General features: G+C 38.2%; 2 protein-coding genes across 2 annotated transcripts; one reads left to right on the top strand and one right to left on the bottom strand.

Annotated features, from left to right (window-relative positions):
* Nucleotides 1–1562: 1562 nt before the first annotated feature.
* LOC119792741 (L-threonine ammonia-lyase) lies at nucleotides 1563–10383 on the top strand. Its single transcript, XM_038299502.1, has 11 exons — nucleotides 1563–1841; nucleotides 4380–4701; nucleotides 5001–5117; nucleotides 5257–5498; nucleotides 5603–5768; nucleotides 6068–6167; nucleotides 7316–7391; nucleotides 7553–7678; nucleotides 7899–8066; nucleotides 8153–8210; nucleotides 10261–10383. The coding sequence occupies exons 1-11, from the start codon at nucleotides 1726–1728 to the stop codon at nucleotides 10357–10359; spliced, it is 1590 nt and encodes a 529-aa protein (XP_038155430.1). The 5' UTR covers nucleotides 1563–1725; the 3' UTR covers nucleotides 10360–10383.
* Nucleotides 10384–11782: 1399 nt separating this feature from the next.
* tmem254 (transmembrane protein 254) lies at nucleotides 11783–16917 on the bottom strand. Its single transcript, XM_038299504.1, has 4 exons — nucleotides 16759–16917; nucleotides 14912–15015; nucleotides 12577–12636; nucleotides 11783–11990 (listed from the first exon to the last, which is right to left on the bottom strand). Exons 1-4 carry the CDS (start codon nucleotides 16843–16845, stop codon nucleotides 11870–11872), a joined length of 372 nt encoding a protein of 123 aa, XP_038155432.1. The 5' UTR covers nucleotides 16846–16917; the 3' UTR covers nucleotides 11783–11869.
* Nucleotides 16918–17497: the final 580 nt, after the last annotated feature.

A 17497-nucleotide genomic window follows, 5' to 3' on the forward strand; every position in this document is an offset into this window, starting at 1 on the left:
AGTATTTGCTTGGTCATTTTGATATATCTGTCTTAGGCTTCGAAAACATGCGCTGTTTAAATAGATCAAATATTCTTTAAGACATGTTTCTATGTAAAGGTGTGGAGATGAAACTAAAGGAGAATAGTTTATTGTGAAAATAGAAATATTTCCCAGTCTCTGCCAAACAGAATGATGTCAAAAGCTGTGGTTTTAATACTCCTTAAAGCAGGTCAGTGCTTAAAGGTGTCAGTCATCCAGAACGTTGCAGGCTTTCTCTGACCAGGCAATACATTGTGTTAACCATTCATTATAGTCAAAAATCCATTGTTATAATATTAAGTTTCATACAGACTTAAGCTATTTCTCTCTATGTTTCTCACCTCACATGCAAGAAAATCTTTAAAAGTCTCATACAGTTAGATCTTTCCAAGTAATTTATGGCAACTCTAGATATGTTATCAAGTGTAGTCGCTGTGATAGGAGCATGAGTTCAATTTTTGTTGCTAAACTGCACGGCTTTTAATCCTGTAATGAAAGCCTCTTTGTCCCACGCTCAGCTCTTGAGCAATACCTCAGCTGCCACTGCTGCAGTGGGAGGAGTTTCCACTCAGCAACTACTGAGCTAATGGCCTTGTTTCAGACTACTAAATAGACACAAAAGTAGTAAATAAAAGTTCAAAGAATGGATGTTCTGGGTCTCGTTGTTAAAAAAAAATGCCTATTTAGCCTGTCTAGTCCAGCTTTTTCAATCCTCTGCTGTACTATGTCCAATTAGAAGTTGAGCAAAACAGTGATAGGAAAGGAACAATCTAAAGATATTTTAAATGCTAGAAAGGATTATGATGATGATTACCCATCTGTTAAGGGTATGAAGACTGACAATCATAGAAAGTAAAGCCATCAGTACTTAACTAAGTTGAATATTTCACATGAGTTCTGTTGAGCCAAGAGAACACTGCCTAAGATACAGTTTTTGTTCCCTGGAATGAGTTCTTTCCACTCACATATCCTAAACTCACATTACCTCAAGGAGCTTCTTTTCAGGAATTCTTGGCATCTCTGATTGCAGCTAAATTCAAATTGGACACCTGATTAGAGGGAACAGGACCCAGACTGACTGCTGGAGCCAGTTTCACCTTTTTTATCTATTTTATTCAGTCCTGAATCCGTTGGTAGCAGCTTATTTCCCCCCCCCAAAAAAATCCACCAGACAAATTATCTGTATGTGTTTGTTGCTAAGGTTAAGTCCTCCTTTGTGACATCCCTTCTCACTGATATGACCTGTTTCTTATCAATGTTTTTCCCTTCGAGGCATTTGCACCAAATCAAGGAAAAGGAGCACCTGCTTGTCGGTTTTCAGAAAGGTTTTTGTGACTAACATGTTTAAGCCAAAAGTCTTTCGCTCCTCATCCCATGCATTGTTTTTCTTTCTCCTGTGTGGTGGAGCTTCAAGCTCTCCAGTCACTAGATAAACCCTAATTCTACATCTATCTCCTTAGACAGTCTGATTAGCATCGCGTCACAGAAAGGGGAAGTAATCCGGGCCCAGGAATAGAGCCACAGTAGAGATGCTCCACAGCCACCATGTGTCCATTGGTAATCCGCTCTTAAATAACTCTGGGGCAGGGACAGAGTGTGGGAGCCCAGGCAGGGAAATAACAGCAGTCAGTGTCCCGTTGTCCCTCGGACACACAGTAGTCAGGGCAGGAGAGGGATTCAGCATCCAGGAAGCTTGCAGTCAGGATGAACTTTGCTGCCCAGTTATTCTACACCAGCTACCTGAGCGAGCGACTGGAACGTTTGTTCTCACCAAGACCTGCGATTAAAGACAGCGAGGAAAATGACCCCTTCTGGGAGAGGTGGGAACTAGCAACATATAGAGACCCAGACCCCTGCCCTCCTCACATCAACCCTTTAGCCACACATCTGCTCTAAAATACAAAAGTCTTGTGCAACCAGAACAAAAACAATCAGCTCTTCTTCTATTTTTATCTTCCCCTTGTTGTCCCTTCATCCCAACGCTCCATCCCCTCCTACTCCTCAAAATCCCATCTCTCTCTTTGGCTTCATGGGGATTTTGAATGATTTGCTTCAAAGGTAGAGGTATTTGAAGAAGTTTTGCATTTAGAAAGTCTAAATCTAACCAGCAAGGAAACTACAAATCTGCAAGGAAGATCAGGCTCTGCCAAAACTGCCTCTTTATTAATGTAAATTAGCTCTCACAGAAAAAGGCTTGTTAAGGGTAATTTAGGACAAGAAAAAGTGGATGATGTTGATAAAAGCATGCTTGGTTGAATCGCCTCTTTCACTTGTTTTGCTTCATCCTCAGTCTTAAAATAAGCTACTGTTCACCTCTTAATCTCATTGTTTACTTCTTTGATGAAGTTCTTTCAGGTCACTGGGTTTTTCTTCTCCTTTCTTTGGTGCTTTTTTTATTGAATCCCTCCCTTGAATCAAAGATCTTCTAACACAGGTGCAGATTTGGACTTTTTCCATAGTCCCTTTCACAATAATAAGGAAATTCTGCTTCATCTAAAAATAATGGATAAAATGGGGTGGAGAATGGTAATGGATTTGTGAGACCAGGTGAAAGGTGAATGTGCTGCTTATAATAGATCATGCTGAAAGAAATGGAGCAGGTGATGTCTGCAAAGGGCTGGTCTTACAAGAGATTTGTCCAAGAGAGCAGCTCCACCTGGTGGCTGTCTACTGGGGGAAAAAAAATATATCTACTAAATGCATTTTGATTTGTTTTAGTGCCAAAGCATATTAATGTAATGCACTGTAGGTAATCCTTTACATTGCAGAAAGCCTTCTCTCTGAATTACATTTAGAAGTATGCATCCAAAAAACAGTCTGAAGCCGGTTTGTTTAATGTCCTTCAAGAAATGAGACTATGGAGCAAAGTGAAACAATTCAGATTCCTTTTCCCATCTTGTGTCCATTTTCCGAGCTATTATAAATCAAACTGTCCTGCCTTCAGTCCTAAATTGCCATTTAATTTGCATCTTGCAATAGAGGAGCAAACGAACCAATAAATCATAAGAAGGCTCATCGATGTAATCCGTCACGGTTAAAGCTGCTCATCCCAGACTAGAAAATGGCATCTAGGAAGGATTTTATTGTGGATCTATTCACTTCTTAAGGGCGATTCTCTTTCTTCGAAATCTGGAAATCTCAGAAATATACTGGAAAAAATCCAAATCCAGATCTAAGTCCTTTTTTCTTAAAATGAGTGCATTTGTTCTTGAATTGAGGAGATAAAAGATACATATTGCCAATGGAACAAGACAATTTAGGTTTAAAATAAGAAAACACAATTGCATTGTCTTATTTCAAGTGCATATTATCTAATTATCTTATTTTAAGAGTAAAAATACTCATCCCATTGGCAAATTATCGCATTTACATACTCAAATCAAGGGTAATAAAAACACTTAATTTGAGAACATTTTACTTATTTCTAGATCGTTTTTGCAGTGTGCAGATGAAATTTATGATGATTCTTTTTCCGATTTCCATCATGAGGATCTTTCACTATTAATTAATTATAATTAATTATTGTTTTTTTTTTATCTGGGTTGTAAAATGATGAAGCGAATTCCCAAAACAGGAAAGAAAAAGAGAACATGTAGTTAAAGGAGAGATAAGTTCTGCAATTCATAGGTCAGTTAATGGTGACTTCTACTGTAATTAGACAGAACAACAACGTTTGACAAAAAGTGGAACTGTGACAAAAAAGACTAGAGGAGGATCCAAGTTCTCTTATCGACATTTATTTAGTGACAAGAAACAAAATCACCAAGACTCCCTGCTGGAGAACTGTGTCATAGAGTGGCACCTTTACGTAGGTCCCCACTGGAGCCATTGGGACAATCTAAGCAGGAAAAGGTGATTGCTGACCTACAATCACAGGCAAAAACATCTACAGTTTGATGAAATCTGCTGAGACCTACACTAGAATGCACAGCCCGGGAACCTAGTTTTAAGGCATAGTACAATTAAGTCAGTTCTGATAGCATCTTCATCCTTGGGTCTTTCATCAATATAAGGTCAATACCTAAAGCCAAATGAAAGCACATTGGTTAGAATCCACCTTCTCTCAGGGCCTTCTCAGTCCTCTGAACTTTATCCAATGGAAAACAAAAAAATGGTGAACTGAAGGGGTGAGAGGAACCGAGAGATTGTGCAAAATGGAACGGTCAAAGATTTCTCCCCCCACACATTTCAATGCCTCTTTTAGGGATTTAGTCTACAGATCTCAGCTTCTAATGAGTTTGTTTACCTTAAGTTTTCATTGATTTAGTGACAACAACAGATATCACTGATTATTCTGGTAAGGACAGTTAGACATGAACGTTATACCCTACCCTATGTTTTTGTTTTTATTATTTTAGAGAAGAATTACGTCTGGGTCCCAGTCAGCCTGGCACGTCTTACAAACCCGTCTGTAACGGCACCGTGGGCCGCCGATCTACTCTCATCGAACCAGAGCGTCTCAAAGACTTTGGCGAGGAGGAACTTCTCAATGGAGACGTTAGGTTCTACGAAACCAAAGTGGTTGCAGCTCCTGAAATAAAGCTGATGGATCCCCCGAAAACCAGAAGAATGAGTGAGTTCAGGACCGTTCCCAGACCTCCAGCTCAGTATCTACGCTTTGAGGACATCAATGCAGCAGCCTTCAGGATCCAGTCGGTGATACAGAAAACACCTTGCACGGTATGAGCCACATGTGGGCCATGGTGGGGAAATAATATCTAGGAAATAATAGTACAAAATAGTGCAGTGTAGCCATCTTCTACGATGAAGTGAATGAATTACAAGAACAACAACCGAAAGATGTATCTTCTTAATTTGAGTCTACAAGCTGCTGTGTTCTTATCCCCTAACCAAAAAAAAACTGTTTAGACTGAATCTAATTTCCTTTTTGGATAGATAAAGAAATTTGAAATTGAACCTTTTAAGTGCTATGTAATCAACGTCAATACACTAAATTAACAGATGTATTTTTTGTATAGTATTCCAGGCTTTCCAAACAGTATGGGATGGAGATCTTCCTGAAGAAGGAGCATCTGCACTACACGGGCTCCGTGAAGGAGAGAGGAGTGCTGTACCTGCTCACCTCCCTCACACAGGTAGACACTAACCCCATGGAGGCTTAGGCAGATGGCAAGACCCTATTCGGTTGGTCTTGGTGCAGCTGTGATCTGCAGCTGGCCTGTACGTCTGTTAGTGACAGTGATGATAAAAGAGAGTATGTTGGTCTCCCTCCAGGAGCAGCAGAGGAAGGGTGTGATCGTGGCCACTGACTGTAGCTTTTCCATGGCCGTGGCTCACCATGCAGTGGAGCTGAAGATTCCAGTGTTCGCCATCATGCCGTCAAGCTGCTCTTCTCCACGTCTGCGGACCTACAGGGACTACGGAGCGATGGTCATCTCGTATGGCGGCACCAACCATGACTCCCAAAACCACGCCAGACATCTGGCCAAAGAGAACGGATATCTTTATCTGGAAGAGTGAGACTCAACATGTTCATATCAAAATTGCCAATCAATCTCTAGATGTTATAATTCTGATTCAGTTTTGCAACAGAAAATAGTTTTTATCTATTTATTTCCAGGGATGAAAATGCAGCTTATCTAGCAGGACTAGGAACTGTGGGGATGGAGATCTTTGAGCAGGTTCCCAAAGTGGAAGCAGTGATTCTTCCTGCAGCAGGACAGTATGGACTTCTAGCCAGCACCGCTGCAGCCATCAAACACCTCAACCCTCAGACTATTGTTATAGTAAGTATAAATAAAAACTCAGTTATTACTACTCTTTGTTCCTATTTTTGCATTAATGCACTGCCACTCATTCACATATCTCCATTTTGGTTTACTTTCCATTTTTTAAGGGTTTACCTGAACGAAAACCTTTTTAGAAAGTAAAACCCGAAAGACATTATTAGCATACAATATGTAAATGGAAGCCTTAATGGGATTAAGGTTCTCCTTTCCACAGTCTGCCTTCTACCTGTATGATATCACCTTGTACTCATACACAATGGATAATTCCAGTCTGACTGGTGAGTTTTCTTCAACAGGGAATTGAAACAGAAGGCTTCCCTCTACTGCTGCAATCCCTGAAAACAGACGCCCCAATCAAAAACATGCACGGCAACCCCAATACGAAACTGTATGGAGGTAAGGTCCCTTTATCTCTGTGTGCTTTAATGAAAACCTGGACTGTGACGCATTCATGGTTTGTTGGATGTGTTGAGTCACAGCTATGGAAAAAAACGGATATTCTATGTTCATTAATGCTATTAGAAATTATATCATTTACATTCCAAAAATTCACTGTTTAAAGGCATAGTGTAGGATTTGTGCGCATTTTTGAAACTTAAAAAAAAAATGCACAACTTTGTACCCGCTCCTGAGAGGGAACGCCTATTAAATGCATGCAAGAGCATACACCAGCCCATTTCTCCTGATGCACAATCTGTTAGAAAGTTGCTGTTTGCATCACTCATACAGGCTTACTTTCCAAAAGAAGATTTGCAAATTTTCCACTGTCAGATTCACCACCGGTAAGTGAAAATGGGGATGAGCTCGTAGGACGGCCTTACGTAAACATATCACCAGAATGAATGACAATTAGGAGGATTACTTATTTTGATGATCCACCCAGAAAAAGACCATCCTTCATTATACCTTTAAGGAGCCTACTTTAGACGCAAACGCTATCAGCAGACGTTCTCCAAATTTCATCAGTCTAAACCCTGGAGCGAAATAGTCTGAACCTTGATCCAATACAATACCTTTATTCCTTTCTTCTTGAGCTATTTTGTTGTAGATATGCTGCTATGTATGAGATCATCATCCTATTGATAAAACACACTAGGCCAAGTGCCAGTCAACGTGTGACTCATGAGCAATTCAGTGTACAAAGAGTAAATGGTTAAATCAAAGGTGTCTTGAACCTGCGGCGGCAAAATCAGCCCTCATCATCAGCCCTCCGCCTCTGTGTTAAACAGTTGTTGGACTAAGAGGTACATGATCCCTGTACCTTGGTCTTGGATATGTACTTTTGTCCTAGTGTCTTCATTCAGACTTGTCGCTCTTATAAAAGGATTAATTTCAGATCACTAGGAGATGGCGTTTTATTCCTGCCCAGTTTGACAGATGGCAACAAATAATTGTTACTTCTAATCTTTTAGTGATACCTTAATGCAAAACTCATCAAACTACCCTTTTTGTCACCTTGAGTTATTAATCCTCTTTTCCTATCACTGTAGGACAAATCAAGAACATAAATGCTTTCTTTTACACTATAATCTTGTTTTTCCTAGATTTTACTGAGCGCTCGCTTGGGGAAAATACCTTCCAGTTGGCCAAGAAACTGATTGACAAGATTATACCTGTCAGGTACAGGCAAGATTTTTACTCCTTAAGACATTAACTCAAAAAAGTGTAATTCCCAAAATATCTTAATAAAGGATATTGTCGCCGTTGAGATTTTTAAGACCTCACCTGGCTAACTTACTGTATATTTGAGCTTCACATGAGTCTGATGTTTGTGTTCTCAGTGAAGAAGACTCTCTGGTGGCCATGCTGCGATTTCAGGAGGTAGAGCACTCCACAGTGGACACTGTGGGAGCCATGGGACTGGCTGCCATATTGGCAGGGCAACTACCAGAACTGAGAGGGAAAAAGTGGGTCGGATATTTTTACATTGTTGGGGGGAAAAAACTGTCAGAGAAGAAACAGTTCAGCAGTTGGCTTATGCTCTATTTATCAGTTTGGGTAAAAGTCTTTTTGAGAACAGAAGCCTAATTGAAGTTTGACCAACATGACACTCTGGTGTTTTAACATTGTTGGCAGCAGTAATTCTTTTGGATACAGCTCATAGTAACCTTCCTCTCTCTGGATCAGGGTGGTTGTTTTGGTGAGCAGTGCTAACATGGAGCCAGACCTGCTGAGGCAGTGTGTGGACCGAGCTTTGGTGTTGGACGAGCGGGTCAGTAAGTTCTCTGTGCAGCTGGGAGAATGGCCAGGAGACATGGCCAAGCTGCTGGACGTACTGTCCAGAGAGGATGTGAGGTAGGGACAGGTCTTCTGTTTCAGAATCTGTTCCCTTTTTGATGACATCTTTCGCTCCCTGATACGTTTTCTTTCTCTCTTCTCAGATTATTGGATGTCTGCCATCGCAGACACAGTGACAAGTCAGATGTCTTCAAAGCAAAGGTAGACAGATCATTTCTTACTTGTCCTCCTGCTCCTAAAAGGGAGAAATCCTGATTAGAAGCAATGATCCAGTAATTTTAACAAATTATAAGCAAATATATAAAAAATCAAAAACAAAAAAACACTGGGGTTTCTTAAGAAAGACCATGTGAATGAGTTTTTAATCTTGCAATATCAAATTATCCTTCCAATTAGGTTTTAGAAAGAGATGAATGACCAAACAGCTGCGTTGAAGGTACTTAAAGGAATAGTACACCCAAAACATGATTAGCCTTCATTTTCTACTCACCCCCATGCTGAACAACACTCTGGAGTACTTTTTTTGATATCTCAAATGCATCTGGAGATCTGGGAGGCTTCTTGCTGTCTGCTGACATTCAAATAATGGAGGTCCATAGCGCCCGAGGCAGAAAGGTCCATAAAAGTCCACAAAAAACGTGTCAATATTCCTCCATACTGCTCGACCAATGTATTCCAAGTGTCCTGAGTGGGTAGCATCCAGAATTTACTCGAAACGAAGTCATTTAGAATGTTTTTAGAGCATAAACAGTAGTGTATAGGATTTCCTGAAAGCGCGCGCCTGTGCGTTCACGACGCTACGGAAGCCGGCAGACCAAACCAGATGAAAGTGCGCATTCAGCGTCTGCTCTGCCGATAATGCAAGCGTAGAAGAAGAAATGTGCTGTTTACCTGTGCAAAGAAAGAAACAACGAAAGAAAAATGTCTGAGGACTTCAGTGTTGAGGAAGAGCATGAGTTCTTTGCCGAGCTGAATGCGCACTTTCGTCTGGTTTGGTCTGCCGCGGTTTCCGTAGACTCGTGAACGCGCTTTTAGGAAATCCTATACACTACTGTTTATGCTCTAAAAACATTCTAAATGACTTCGTTTCGAGTAAATTCTGGATGCTACCCACTCAGGACACTTGGAATACATTGGACGAGCAGTATGGAGGAATACTGACACGTTTTTTGTGGACTTTTATGGACCTTTCTGCCTCGGCTAATCATGTTTTGGGTGTACTATTCCTTTAATGACATTATTGTTGCTCTGGTTAAGAAACAATATTGTACACCTCTTTTTATAGGTTTGTGAGAAGCATTTGATACTGTGGAAAATGAAACGTCGACTTTCCAGAGCCATCTGTTGCTTGCTTCAAAACTATTTTAGCAGTCCTCAAGGGAGTGCCACAGAGATCGATATTAGGTCCTCTTCTATTTTATAATTTATTTGAAGGAATTGAAAAATTATGTCTGATGCTAACATACATTTTTATGCAGATGACCCGTTTATTTATTGCACTGAGGCAATTAAACTTTTTCAGAAAGCCTATGTTTCACTTTTTTCAAATCTAAAACCATTAAATCTAATGTTTTCATTACCGATAGATCTTTACTGATGTTTTTATAAAGTATATCATTAATGCAAAATCTACTGAAAAACAGAGAATCGTTCCTGCAGTAGTTTACCTCAATGAGCATCCACCATGACATTAAATCATATTTACAAATTTGATCGCTCATTTTGACCGCGGCTCAAATGTGGACAAACGTAGTGGAAAGTTTACAAACTTCCCAAGATCCAGACATTATCTAACAGATTATGGAAACTAATGTCCCTTTTCCACCAGCCCAACTTGGTCTGGCTCTGCTCCACCCCACCAAATTTCAAATGTTTACATGAAAGCTTTTTCAGTACTTTCACTGGCTTTGTTTAAACCTCTTACTCTTGGATCATACCTATTCCTGAAAACTGATGGGGTGGAGCAGACCCAGGCCAAGTGGAGCTGGTTAAAAGTAGTAATATTGCATTTTGGTTCTCCTTTTTACATTAATATCAATATAAAGTCATTTTCCAGGACTCCAACAGCCTTACTTAATTCTAATTTTAAAAACATCTCTTTTTAACCTCTGGGATCATCATTGTTGCCTCTGCACCCCAGAGTAATTGTTTTGTTTATCCACTGGCTGTCAAAAGGTGAAAGGTCATGGATGATAAACTGGTTGCCCATGCATACTGCTTGCCCTAAATTACGTGTCTGCTGTGCTCACAGGTGGAATGTGTGGTGGAAACCAGGGATAAGACACAAAGTGCTCAGCTGCGCAAGACGCTGAATGAGCGCTACCCTTCGATATGCTGGCTGGACCGGTGATCTAAACACTACAAGCACAAACCACAAGGCAAAAAAAAAAAAAAACATGAAATGTGGAAAAGCCTGGAATGGATTCCTAACATATCCTTAACATCAACCAACCTTATAAAAATCTTGCTCACAGTCGGGCTGTGAGATTATAGAGCAGTTCTTAACCTAAAATACATTTACTACAGTTGTTCTGTGGGGACTGGACTGGATCTAGCTCTCGTCGGAGTTATACTCTTAAATAGCTGCAGGTTAGTATAAGTATAGTCCTACAAGTGCAACAAATAAAAAAGTATACATATTTCTAAATGCTGTACATACTTGTATATTTATATAATCCCAGTGTAGAACTGTCCAAGAGAGAAACTCTCAAAATAAAGGAAAACAAATTGTGTCTGATTTTATTACATTTGTGTCCAGGTCTTAGAAAGATAGAACAAAATGCATTTTTGTTTAAATACTGAAGAGTAAAACTGACAGAGAATGTTGGGTTAGTTGTATCAGCATCATCCAGCGCTGATTTAATGGCCTGAGACAGCTCTAGTGGTGACATGGCTGCTTAAGATGAGCTAAAGCTCTTAATGTCTTTAAACAGAGAATACTGTGAACCTGTGCTGCTATTGTTGCAGCAGATAAAGGAGGAAATAAAGTTCTGGTGAAAATCCAAATAAACCCAAGTGGATTGTTTGATTTTCTGTCATTTCATCACCACACTAAAAAAAAATATATATCAACCAGCTGAAAGTCCAGTTATTATCATAGTTGAGGATGTGATGCGACTTTTAGAAAGCTGTGCACAAACTGTGTGGATGCTATGGTTTCCTTTTACTTTCTAGGCTAAATCTGCAGATATTTAGATCATAAAAATGATATAAACATATGACTTATGTTCTTTCTTCATAAATCCAGATACATAAACTCCAGAATTTCCCAGAGGGTGTGTTTACGTTTGCAATACATCAACACATCAGTAGAAAACCCAATATACAACATGAAGGGAATAGAAATTAGCTTTGAAATGTCTCTTTATTAAAGACTTCAAGTATTCTTAGCATTGAGTGAAGACACCTTGGTATGACTGAGGTAAATATGAAAATAATCCCTCTTCCTGCTCAGACTTTTGCTGATGTTATGACTGAGAAACACAGCACCTACTTCCCCCTTGCAGGCTGAATGTAAACATTGGATCAAAGAAGAATTGATCCACAACTCCTGTTGTCTTACACATAAGATCTACATCAAGGATATAATTCAAACAGCTTCTGTCAGCAATAAAATGTATTAAAAGAAACTTTAAAATCTAATTCTAACAATTTTTCTCCAGCTTTCATCATAGAAGGTAAATGGAATGTAATTAAAAACAGGCCCATCACTGAATTAAAGGGAATAATAGTGTCAGCAACTACATTTTTAGCGTCTGTATTATGAGTTTTAAGCACATAAAAGGGTCATCAAACTTAAGAAAAGGCACCATGAATGTCAAGATTCAGCTGTATTGCTCCGAAGGCACCGCTTGCTGGGGTTAGTGCTTTTTGAGACGCTTCGGGTTGTACTTAAGGAGCAGGCCAAGGGAGGCGATGCCAAACAGAAAGGTCTGGAAGAACCACAGAAAGCGAGTGGTTGGGCTGCTGATCCCTTTGTTGCTGTGAAGGACCAAGAAGGAAGAGTTAGAGATGGTTTGTAGATGTGCTGCTCTGTCCACAATGGCTTTGGATGCATTTATTTGGCTCGCTTGACTGCAGCTAAAGCTTCTCCTTGAATCTAGGAGGTTTCAATGCCATATATCATGGAAGCATCCTTTATTTTAGGCTTTATAGACATAATATACACCAATCCTCTTTCAGACTGGATTAAATATATAATAGTAAGCATCAATGACTTAAAACTACAAAGAATAAATTAAGGAAAGGGTTTGATTTTATAGACCGAATGGATTTGATGTTTCTCTGTGTCTAATATTTAGGAAGTTGTTCCTTAGCAGGTGGCACATCAACCACTTTTTGTTCGGCCACAGGAAACCTTAAAGTGTTTGATCCTATTGCGATAAATACAAACTGGAGAAAATCTCACATCCAACTCTCATAGAATATTTGTTCATCTTACTTATGTTCACTATAAATGGATGTAAACTATCACTGTTTAAATGTAGATGCTGTCAAATAAGCTCATCCAAGATTAGCTTAAACTGTAGCACCACCTAATGGACATTAAAGCTTCCTCCATTCTTACCTGCAAACCTTTAAAGAATAGACGCCTTCGCCAACATGAATGGCAAAAGCTGCCCACCACCTGAAACAGACAAAAAGCTCTCCTTTACATTCTTTAAATTTGTTGAGTTCTCTCTCTCTCTCTGAACCTTTCATTTAGCTTATTACACCTGAATCCTTTTTTTTTTATTACTCACCCCAGTTAAAAAACAGAGATTTCTAGCACCATGATGAGATCTAATCTTTTTTCCTAAGAGTATATTTAAGGCATTTATTTATTTTTGTTTGGAAGAAAAGCTGCAACTGTTGGTACCCCATTGCTGGTCTTAAGAGTCCAATTTGAAATGGTTCTTGTTATGTCACTGAAACCATGTTCTTCCTGTAAAAATTTTATCCTCCTCCTGTTGTAGTTCCAGGATCATAGGGCAGGGAGAGCTTTATCTACAGAAATCACTGAATTTGATTTGTCATCTCTGCAAACAAATGTCTTGAGATCGGCTCCAGGTTATTTTAGTTTTTCATAGATTCCATCTGTCTCCGTTTTGCCCTGGCCTACTTCTACTACTACTGATTTAACACAACTTTAATGCTTTCAACCTGAGAAACAGGAAACAGAGCTGTAAAAACATTTCTAGTAGATCTGAAAGCAAGGAGCCTAATATTTGAAGGTCTCTCTTATATAAAATAATTAAAGAATATTAAATATTATTAATATTATCATTAATAATTGTAAATAAACCATACCTGTGTTATTTAGGTTTTTCATAGAACATAATCAGTTTTCAAGGTAACCGGGGAAAATTGTTTTAATTTGCAGTTCTTAACCAAAAATCCATCTTAATAAGAGGCTCTTCAAGTTGTTTCACAAAATCATTTCCCACTTTATTGCTTATTTACCTTAAAAGAACCATCAGAAAGACAAAATGAAAATCAATGGTTCACTTTCTTCCTGTGAAAGGTTTTGTTTTTCTAAATAAAATCAAATGGGATCTATTTGCTCCATTTACATTTGAAGTCTCCTCCCACGATGATTATTTTTCATCTTTTTCTCTGAGGGTCTTTTATGTTTATAGGTATTCAGAGTCAGTGTCTAAGAAAGACATAATTATGACAGAAAGACTTGATTCTGAATGATGTTCCTCTGAGGGAAGAGCTCAGCCTGAAAAGATTTCAAACTGCTGTCTGAGCTAAAGATCGAAAGCATGAGTGAAGAAGAAAATCTGAAAATCAGTCCATTGAAAACTATTCTGAGGCCTTTTTCTGGCAACCATCCTCCTATTAATAACATTGTAGGAGTGGGTAAACAGGTATTTTTGAAGAACATAACTTTAAATTCCATTTATCATAACATGTGTGTGTTTATTTAAGCTCTGATCCATTTAAATGTTAATACCATGGGTGAAAAACATAAGCGATATAAAAACATCTTTAAAGACAGATTAAACAAGGGTTAGGATTTCAATTGCATTATTTTTGCACCCATAAACCAAGCAATCAGTGGCATTGGACTTAAAGTCTTCAACATTAGCCTTTTTCATAGTGATTGTGTATTTTAATCCAATTGTTGAGTTAAATACTCAAAGACCCTGAAAGCTCATATAAATAATACTCATATATGTAAATATTAATATAAAATGGTGAAGATCTGACCCTTGTGTGGACCAGTTGACTCTTACATGCTAGGTAGATATTATTTTTTCGAGTCAAACAAGAAATAAAAATAATCATGGGTAGAATATAAAAAAAAAAAAAAAATTAAAAATTGGATGATAAAGAGAGACTGGAACCAATAGCAGAATAGTCCTAAATGATCTAAGCAACCATCAGATTGTTTTAGTGATTTGATGGTAGAATAATTTAAAAACATTTGATCTGAGAGAAAGATGCAAAGTATTTTCCAAAAGAATAAAAGAGAAATCCCTAAAGTTATCCACCTGAAGCCGGTGGCCTACAGATCAGGTGACTTGAGTTTCTCCCATACTTCTGCAGGAGCTGCAGCAATCATGTGACTCTAAAGGCTAATTAAGAAACCACTAAGGCGGCTGTTGATTACAGAGAGTATTCAGGCTCTATGCGGTACTTTGCACCTCGTTCAAAGCTGTTCTGGCATGGATTATAATTAAGATCTACTCATCTGACTATGTGCGAACAGCTGCGTTTTCTTCTGAATAGGGCTGATGAGCTTGTTTTATACGTCACTGATCTACTGTCAGCATGTAACAGCAGGTGGTGAGGAGTTTGAAACAAATCTGCATGCTTTCATTTACCAACTAACTTTGTAGTGTTAGTTGTCACTTAGCAGGGGTCCTCCTGGACGCCGCACAGCAGCGGTGGTGCAACAGCAGCTAATCACTTACCCTTTGTACATTAGGTCAGCATGGTTATCCACTAGGTATCTGCAGAAGCTGCCGAACGGGCCAAGGTGATCGAATGGGATTTTTTCTGGTGCAAACACAATGAACTAAAAAGAAAACGGCAGAAACACAGATAGCATCTCATAAATTTTTGGCCATTCTTTTCATTCTCAAATTATTAAAACTGAATAAACCTATGTCATAAAGTTACATTAAAAAACTGATTAGTTCCTCCTTTTCTCAAAGCCTCTTCATTTTCCATCATTCTCCTCTAATATATTTCTGCATTATTCACAGCAGGCCTGCCCTCAGTATAGATCATAGCGTGACATTCAGCTTAACAGAGCTTGACACAAGCTGGAAAAAAAAGTCCAAACATATAAAGTAGGAGTCATTTCCTCCTAAATAAATTTCTCTTCTGGGTCACATTTATGACTGTTGTACAGGAGGTTATCAGTAATCAAATACAGCTAAAGTAAACGAGCCATTGCGTCAGTTCCCCTCTGACCAACAAAGGGCAGCTTTTTGTAACAAACCAAACAAAATTGGTTTGGTTTTTAATTCATCGATTATGCACTACTTGCGTCACATGAAGTTGGATAAACAGGATATGCCTGGAGGATATGAATAAAAGGTTATCGTTCTTATTTTACAGCCAATGAGGATGTATTTCACCACCACTGCTCCAATGTTAATTAGATCCGCATCATTTTCAGAACTAGTTTGCTTGAAAAACATCCGATTCCCTGACATTTAAAACACAGCAAAAACCAAACTAAAAAAGCTCAAAGATGACTCAGAATGAAAACTTCTTTATTCTTCTGTGATCCTTGTCTGCGCACCTGTGGTCTGACCTGCTGTTAACTAACGCCTTGAATGGATAAGATAAAAGGATAAAGCAGTTTTAAGACAGCTAACCAGAGTCTGAATGTGGAAAAAACACAATAAAAAAATGATTAAACAGCTAAACTGTAAATTATGTCTTTTGTTTATTTAATTTCTTTACTTAGTCCATGTCCTCTCTAAAATCTCTAGAGCTTTAGGGAAAATCTGTTTGTTTTATTAGCTTATTCTATGAACAAAGACCTGAATGTTAGGTTATGTTTGCATCCAGGTAGCCAAAAAACAGTGAAAGTATATTTTACAGCATTTATGTGAATCACACTTCAGGTGGTTTATTTTTCAATCTATTCTGCAGTATTTATTTTTTATAATAATTTTTAAAAAAAGGAAAATCTAAAGAAATCAAACCTTGACTGAAATACTCAGTTTTAGGAAATATTATTCCTCAGCTATAACCAATGTCAGCAAGAACAAATTTTAGGGGGTTTTAGACTGGATTTTTAAACTTAAATAGTATTTAAAAATCACAAATAATGGTAATAACCTTTATGGAATAACTATAAAAAAGAAATTCTAAAAAAAAAAAATAAAAAAAACTGGCACTGGTAAAATCTAAATGAAAATACTACAAAAATAGTTATGGATCTTAGAAAAGTTATTTGATTCCAGATTCCAGTCAATGGAAAACTCACTTCAAAATTGAACTTTAACCCAAAGCCCGTTTAACCCACCTGAGGACTTCATTAACACTGATAAGATTTCCTATCAACACGATAGCTGCATCGACTGTTTTACCTAAATAGGATATGCTTAAATGGTGACATAAAAGAAAATTAAACGTAACCAGAAAGAAGCAGGTTTCTGAAAAAGTAAAAAGAGACCCAGGGGACGATATTTGATGAAACCCCAGACAAGAAAAACAATTGATAGAAGTTTGATTCTTTTTTTGGAAAAACAGTGAAAATGTGTCCTTGTTATGGTCATACAGATACACTGAAATCACTTACAGAAAAGTATCCAACTGCCACCGTAATTGTGACGACCCAAAACAGACTGGTCCGTTTAAAATAATCACTTCCGTCGCTGGTAGCCATTGCTGTTGCACTTTGGTGGTGCCACAGCCAAATACGACCGAAGGGAAACAACACACACACGTCTAATCAATAGGGGCGTTCCTTTCTTTCTATAAATCATATTTTTGTCTTATGTAATTATTTCGAAAGCCGTTTTTAGTAAACAGTGTCCAACTTTGTGTAAAAAAAAAAAAAAAGCAGACATAGGAGAAAAAAAAGCTTTTGCTTTTGGAAAATGCATTAGTTGAAAACAGAGATGGGAAGTAACTAAGTACAAATACTTCGTTACTGTACTCAAGTAGATTTTTCTGATATTTTTACTTTACTTTACTACTTATTTTCATGGCGACTTTTTACTTCTACTCCTTACATTTTTACACAAATATCTGTACTTTCTACTCCTTACATTTTAAAAAAATTGGCTCGTTACTTTAGTTTTGAATCATTTCAATGGAGTTACCGTTATTATTTTTCACGTCATCAATACCAAATTCAATCTAATTGGATGGGAATCTACGTTGCATTTGACGCACCGCTACAAGATGAATCGACAGATTCTGCGGTATTCATTCGCGGCAAATCATTGCAGCTTGGTGGCGGTGGCGTTAGCATAGTAGTATGGACGACGAGATGATTGAAAATGAACACAACGGAGATCTAGTCCTATTGGCAG

This window comes from Cyprinodon tularosa, unplaced genomic scaffold (genome assembly GCF_016077235.1).
Source record: "Cyprinodon tularosa strain WSP-4 unplaced genomic scaffold, ASM1607723v1 ctg43, whole genome shotgun sequence".
Lineage (NCBI taxonomy): Eukaryota > Metazoa > Chordata > Actinopteri > Cyprinodontiformes > Cyprinodontidae > Cyprinodon > Cyprinodon tularosa.

Bases quoted from the DNA above. Each gene is read 5' to 3' on its own strand.
- LOC119792741 (XM_038299502.1), top strand. From the start codon at position 1,726: ATGAACTTTGCTGCCCAGTTATTCTACACCAGCTACCTGAGCGAGCGA. The intron at 4,702-5,000 runs GTATGAGCCACA...TTTTTTGTATAG, and splicing joins TACAGAAAACACCTTGCACG to TATTCCAGGCTTTCCAAACA. The intron at 7,679-7,898 runs GTGGGTCGGATA...TCTCTGGATCAG, and splicing joins CCAGAACTGAGAGGGAAAAA to GGTGGTTGTTTTGGTGAGCA.
- tmem254 (XM_038299504.1), bottom strand. From the start codon at position 16,845: ATGGCTACCAGCGACGGAAGTGATTATTTTAAACGGACCAGTCTGTTT. The intron at 15,016-16,758 runs GTAAGTGATTTC...TTTTCTTTTTAG, and splicing joins TGGCAGTTGGATACTTTTCT to TTCATTGTGTTTGCACCAGA. The intron at 11,991-12,576 runs GTAAGAATGGAG...GGTCCTTCACAG, and splicing joins TATTCTTTAAAGGTTTGCAG to CAACAAAGGGATCAGCAGCC.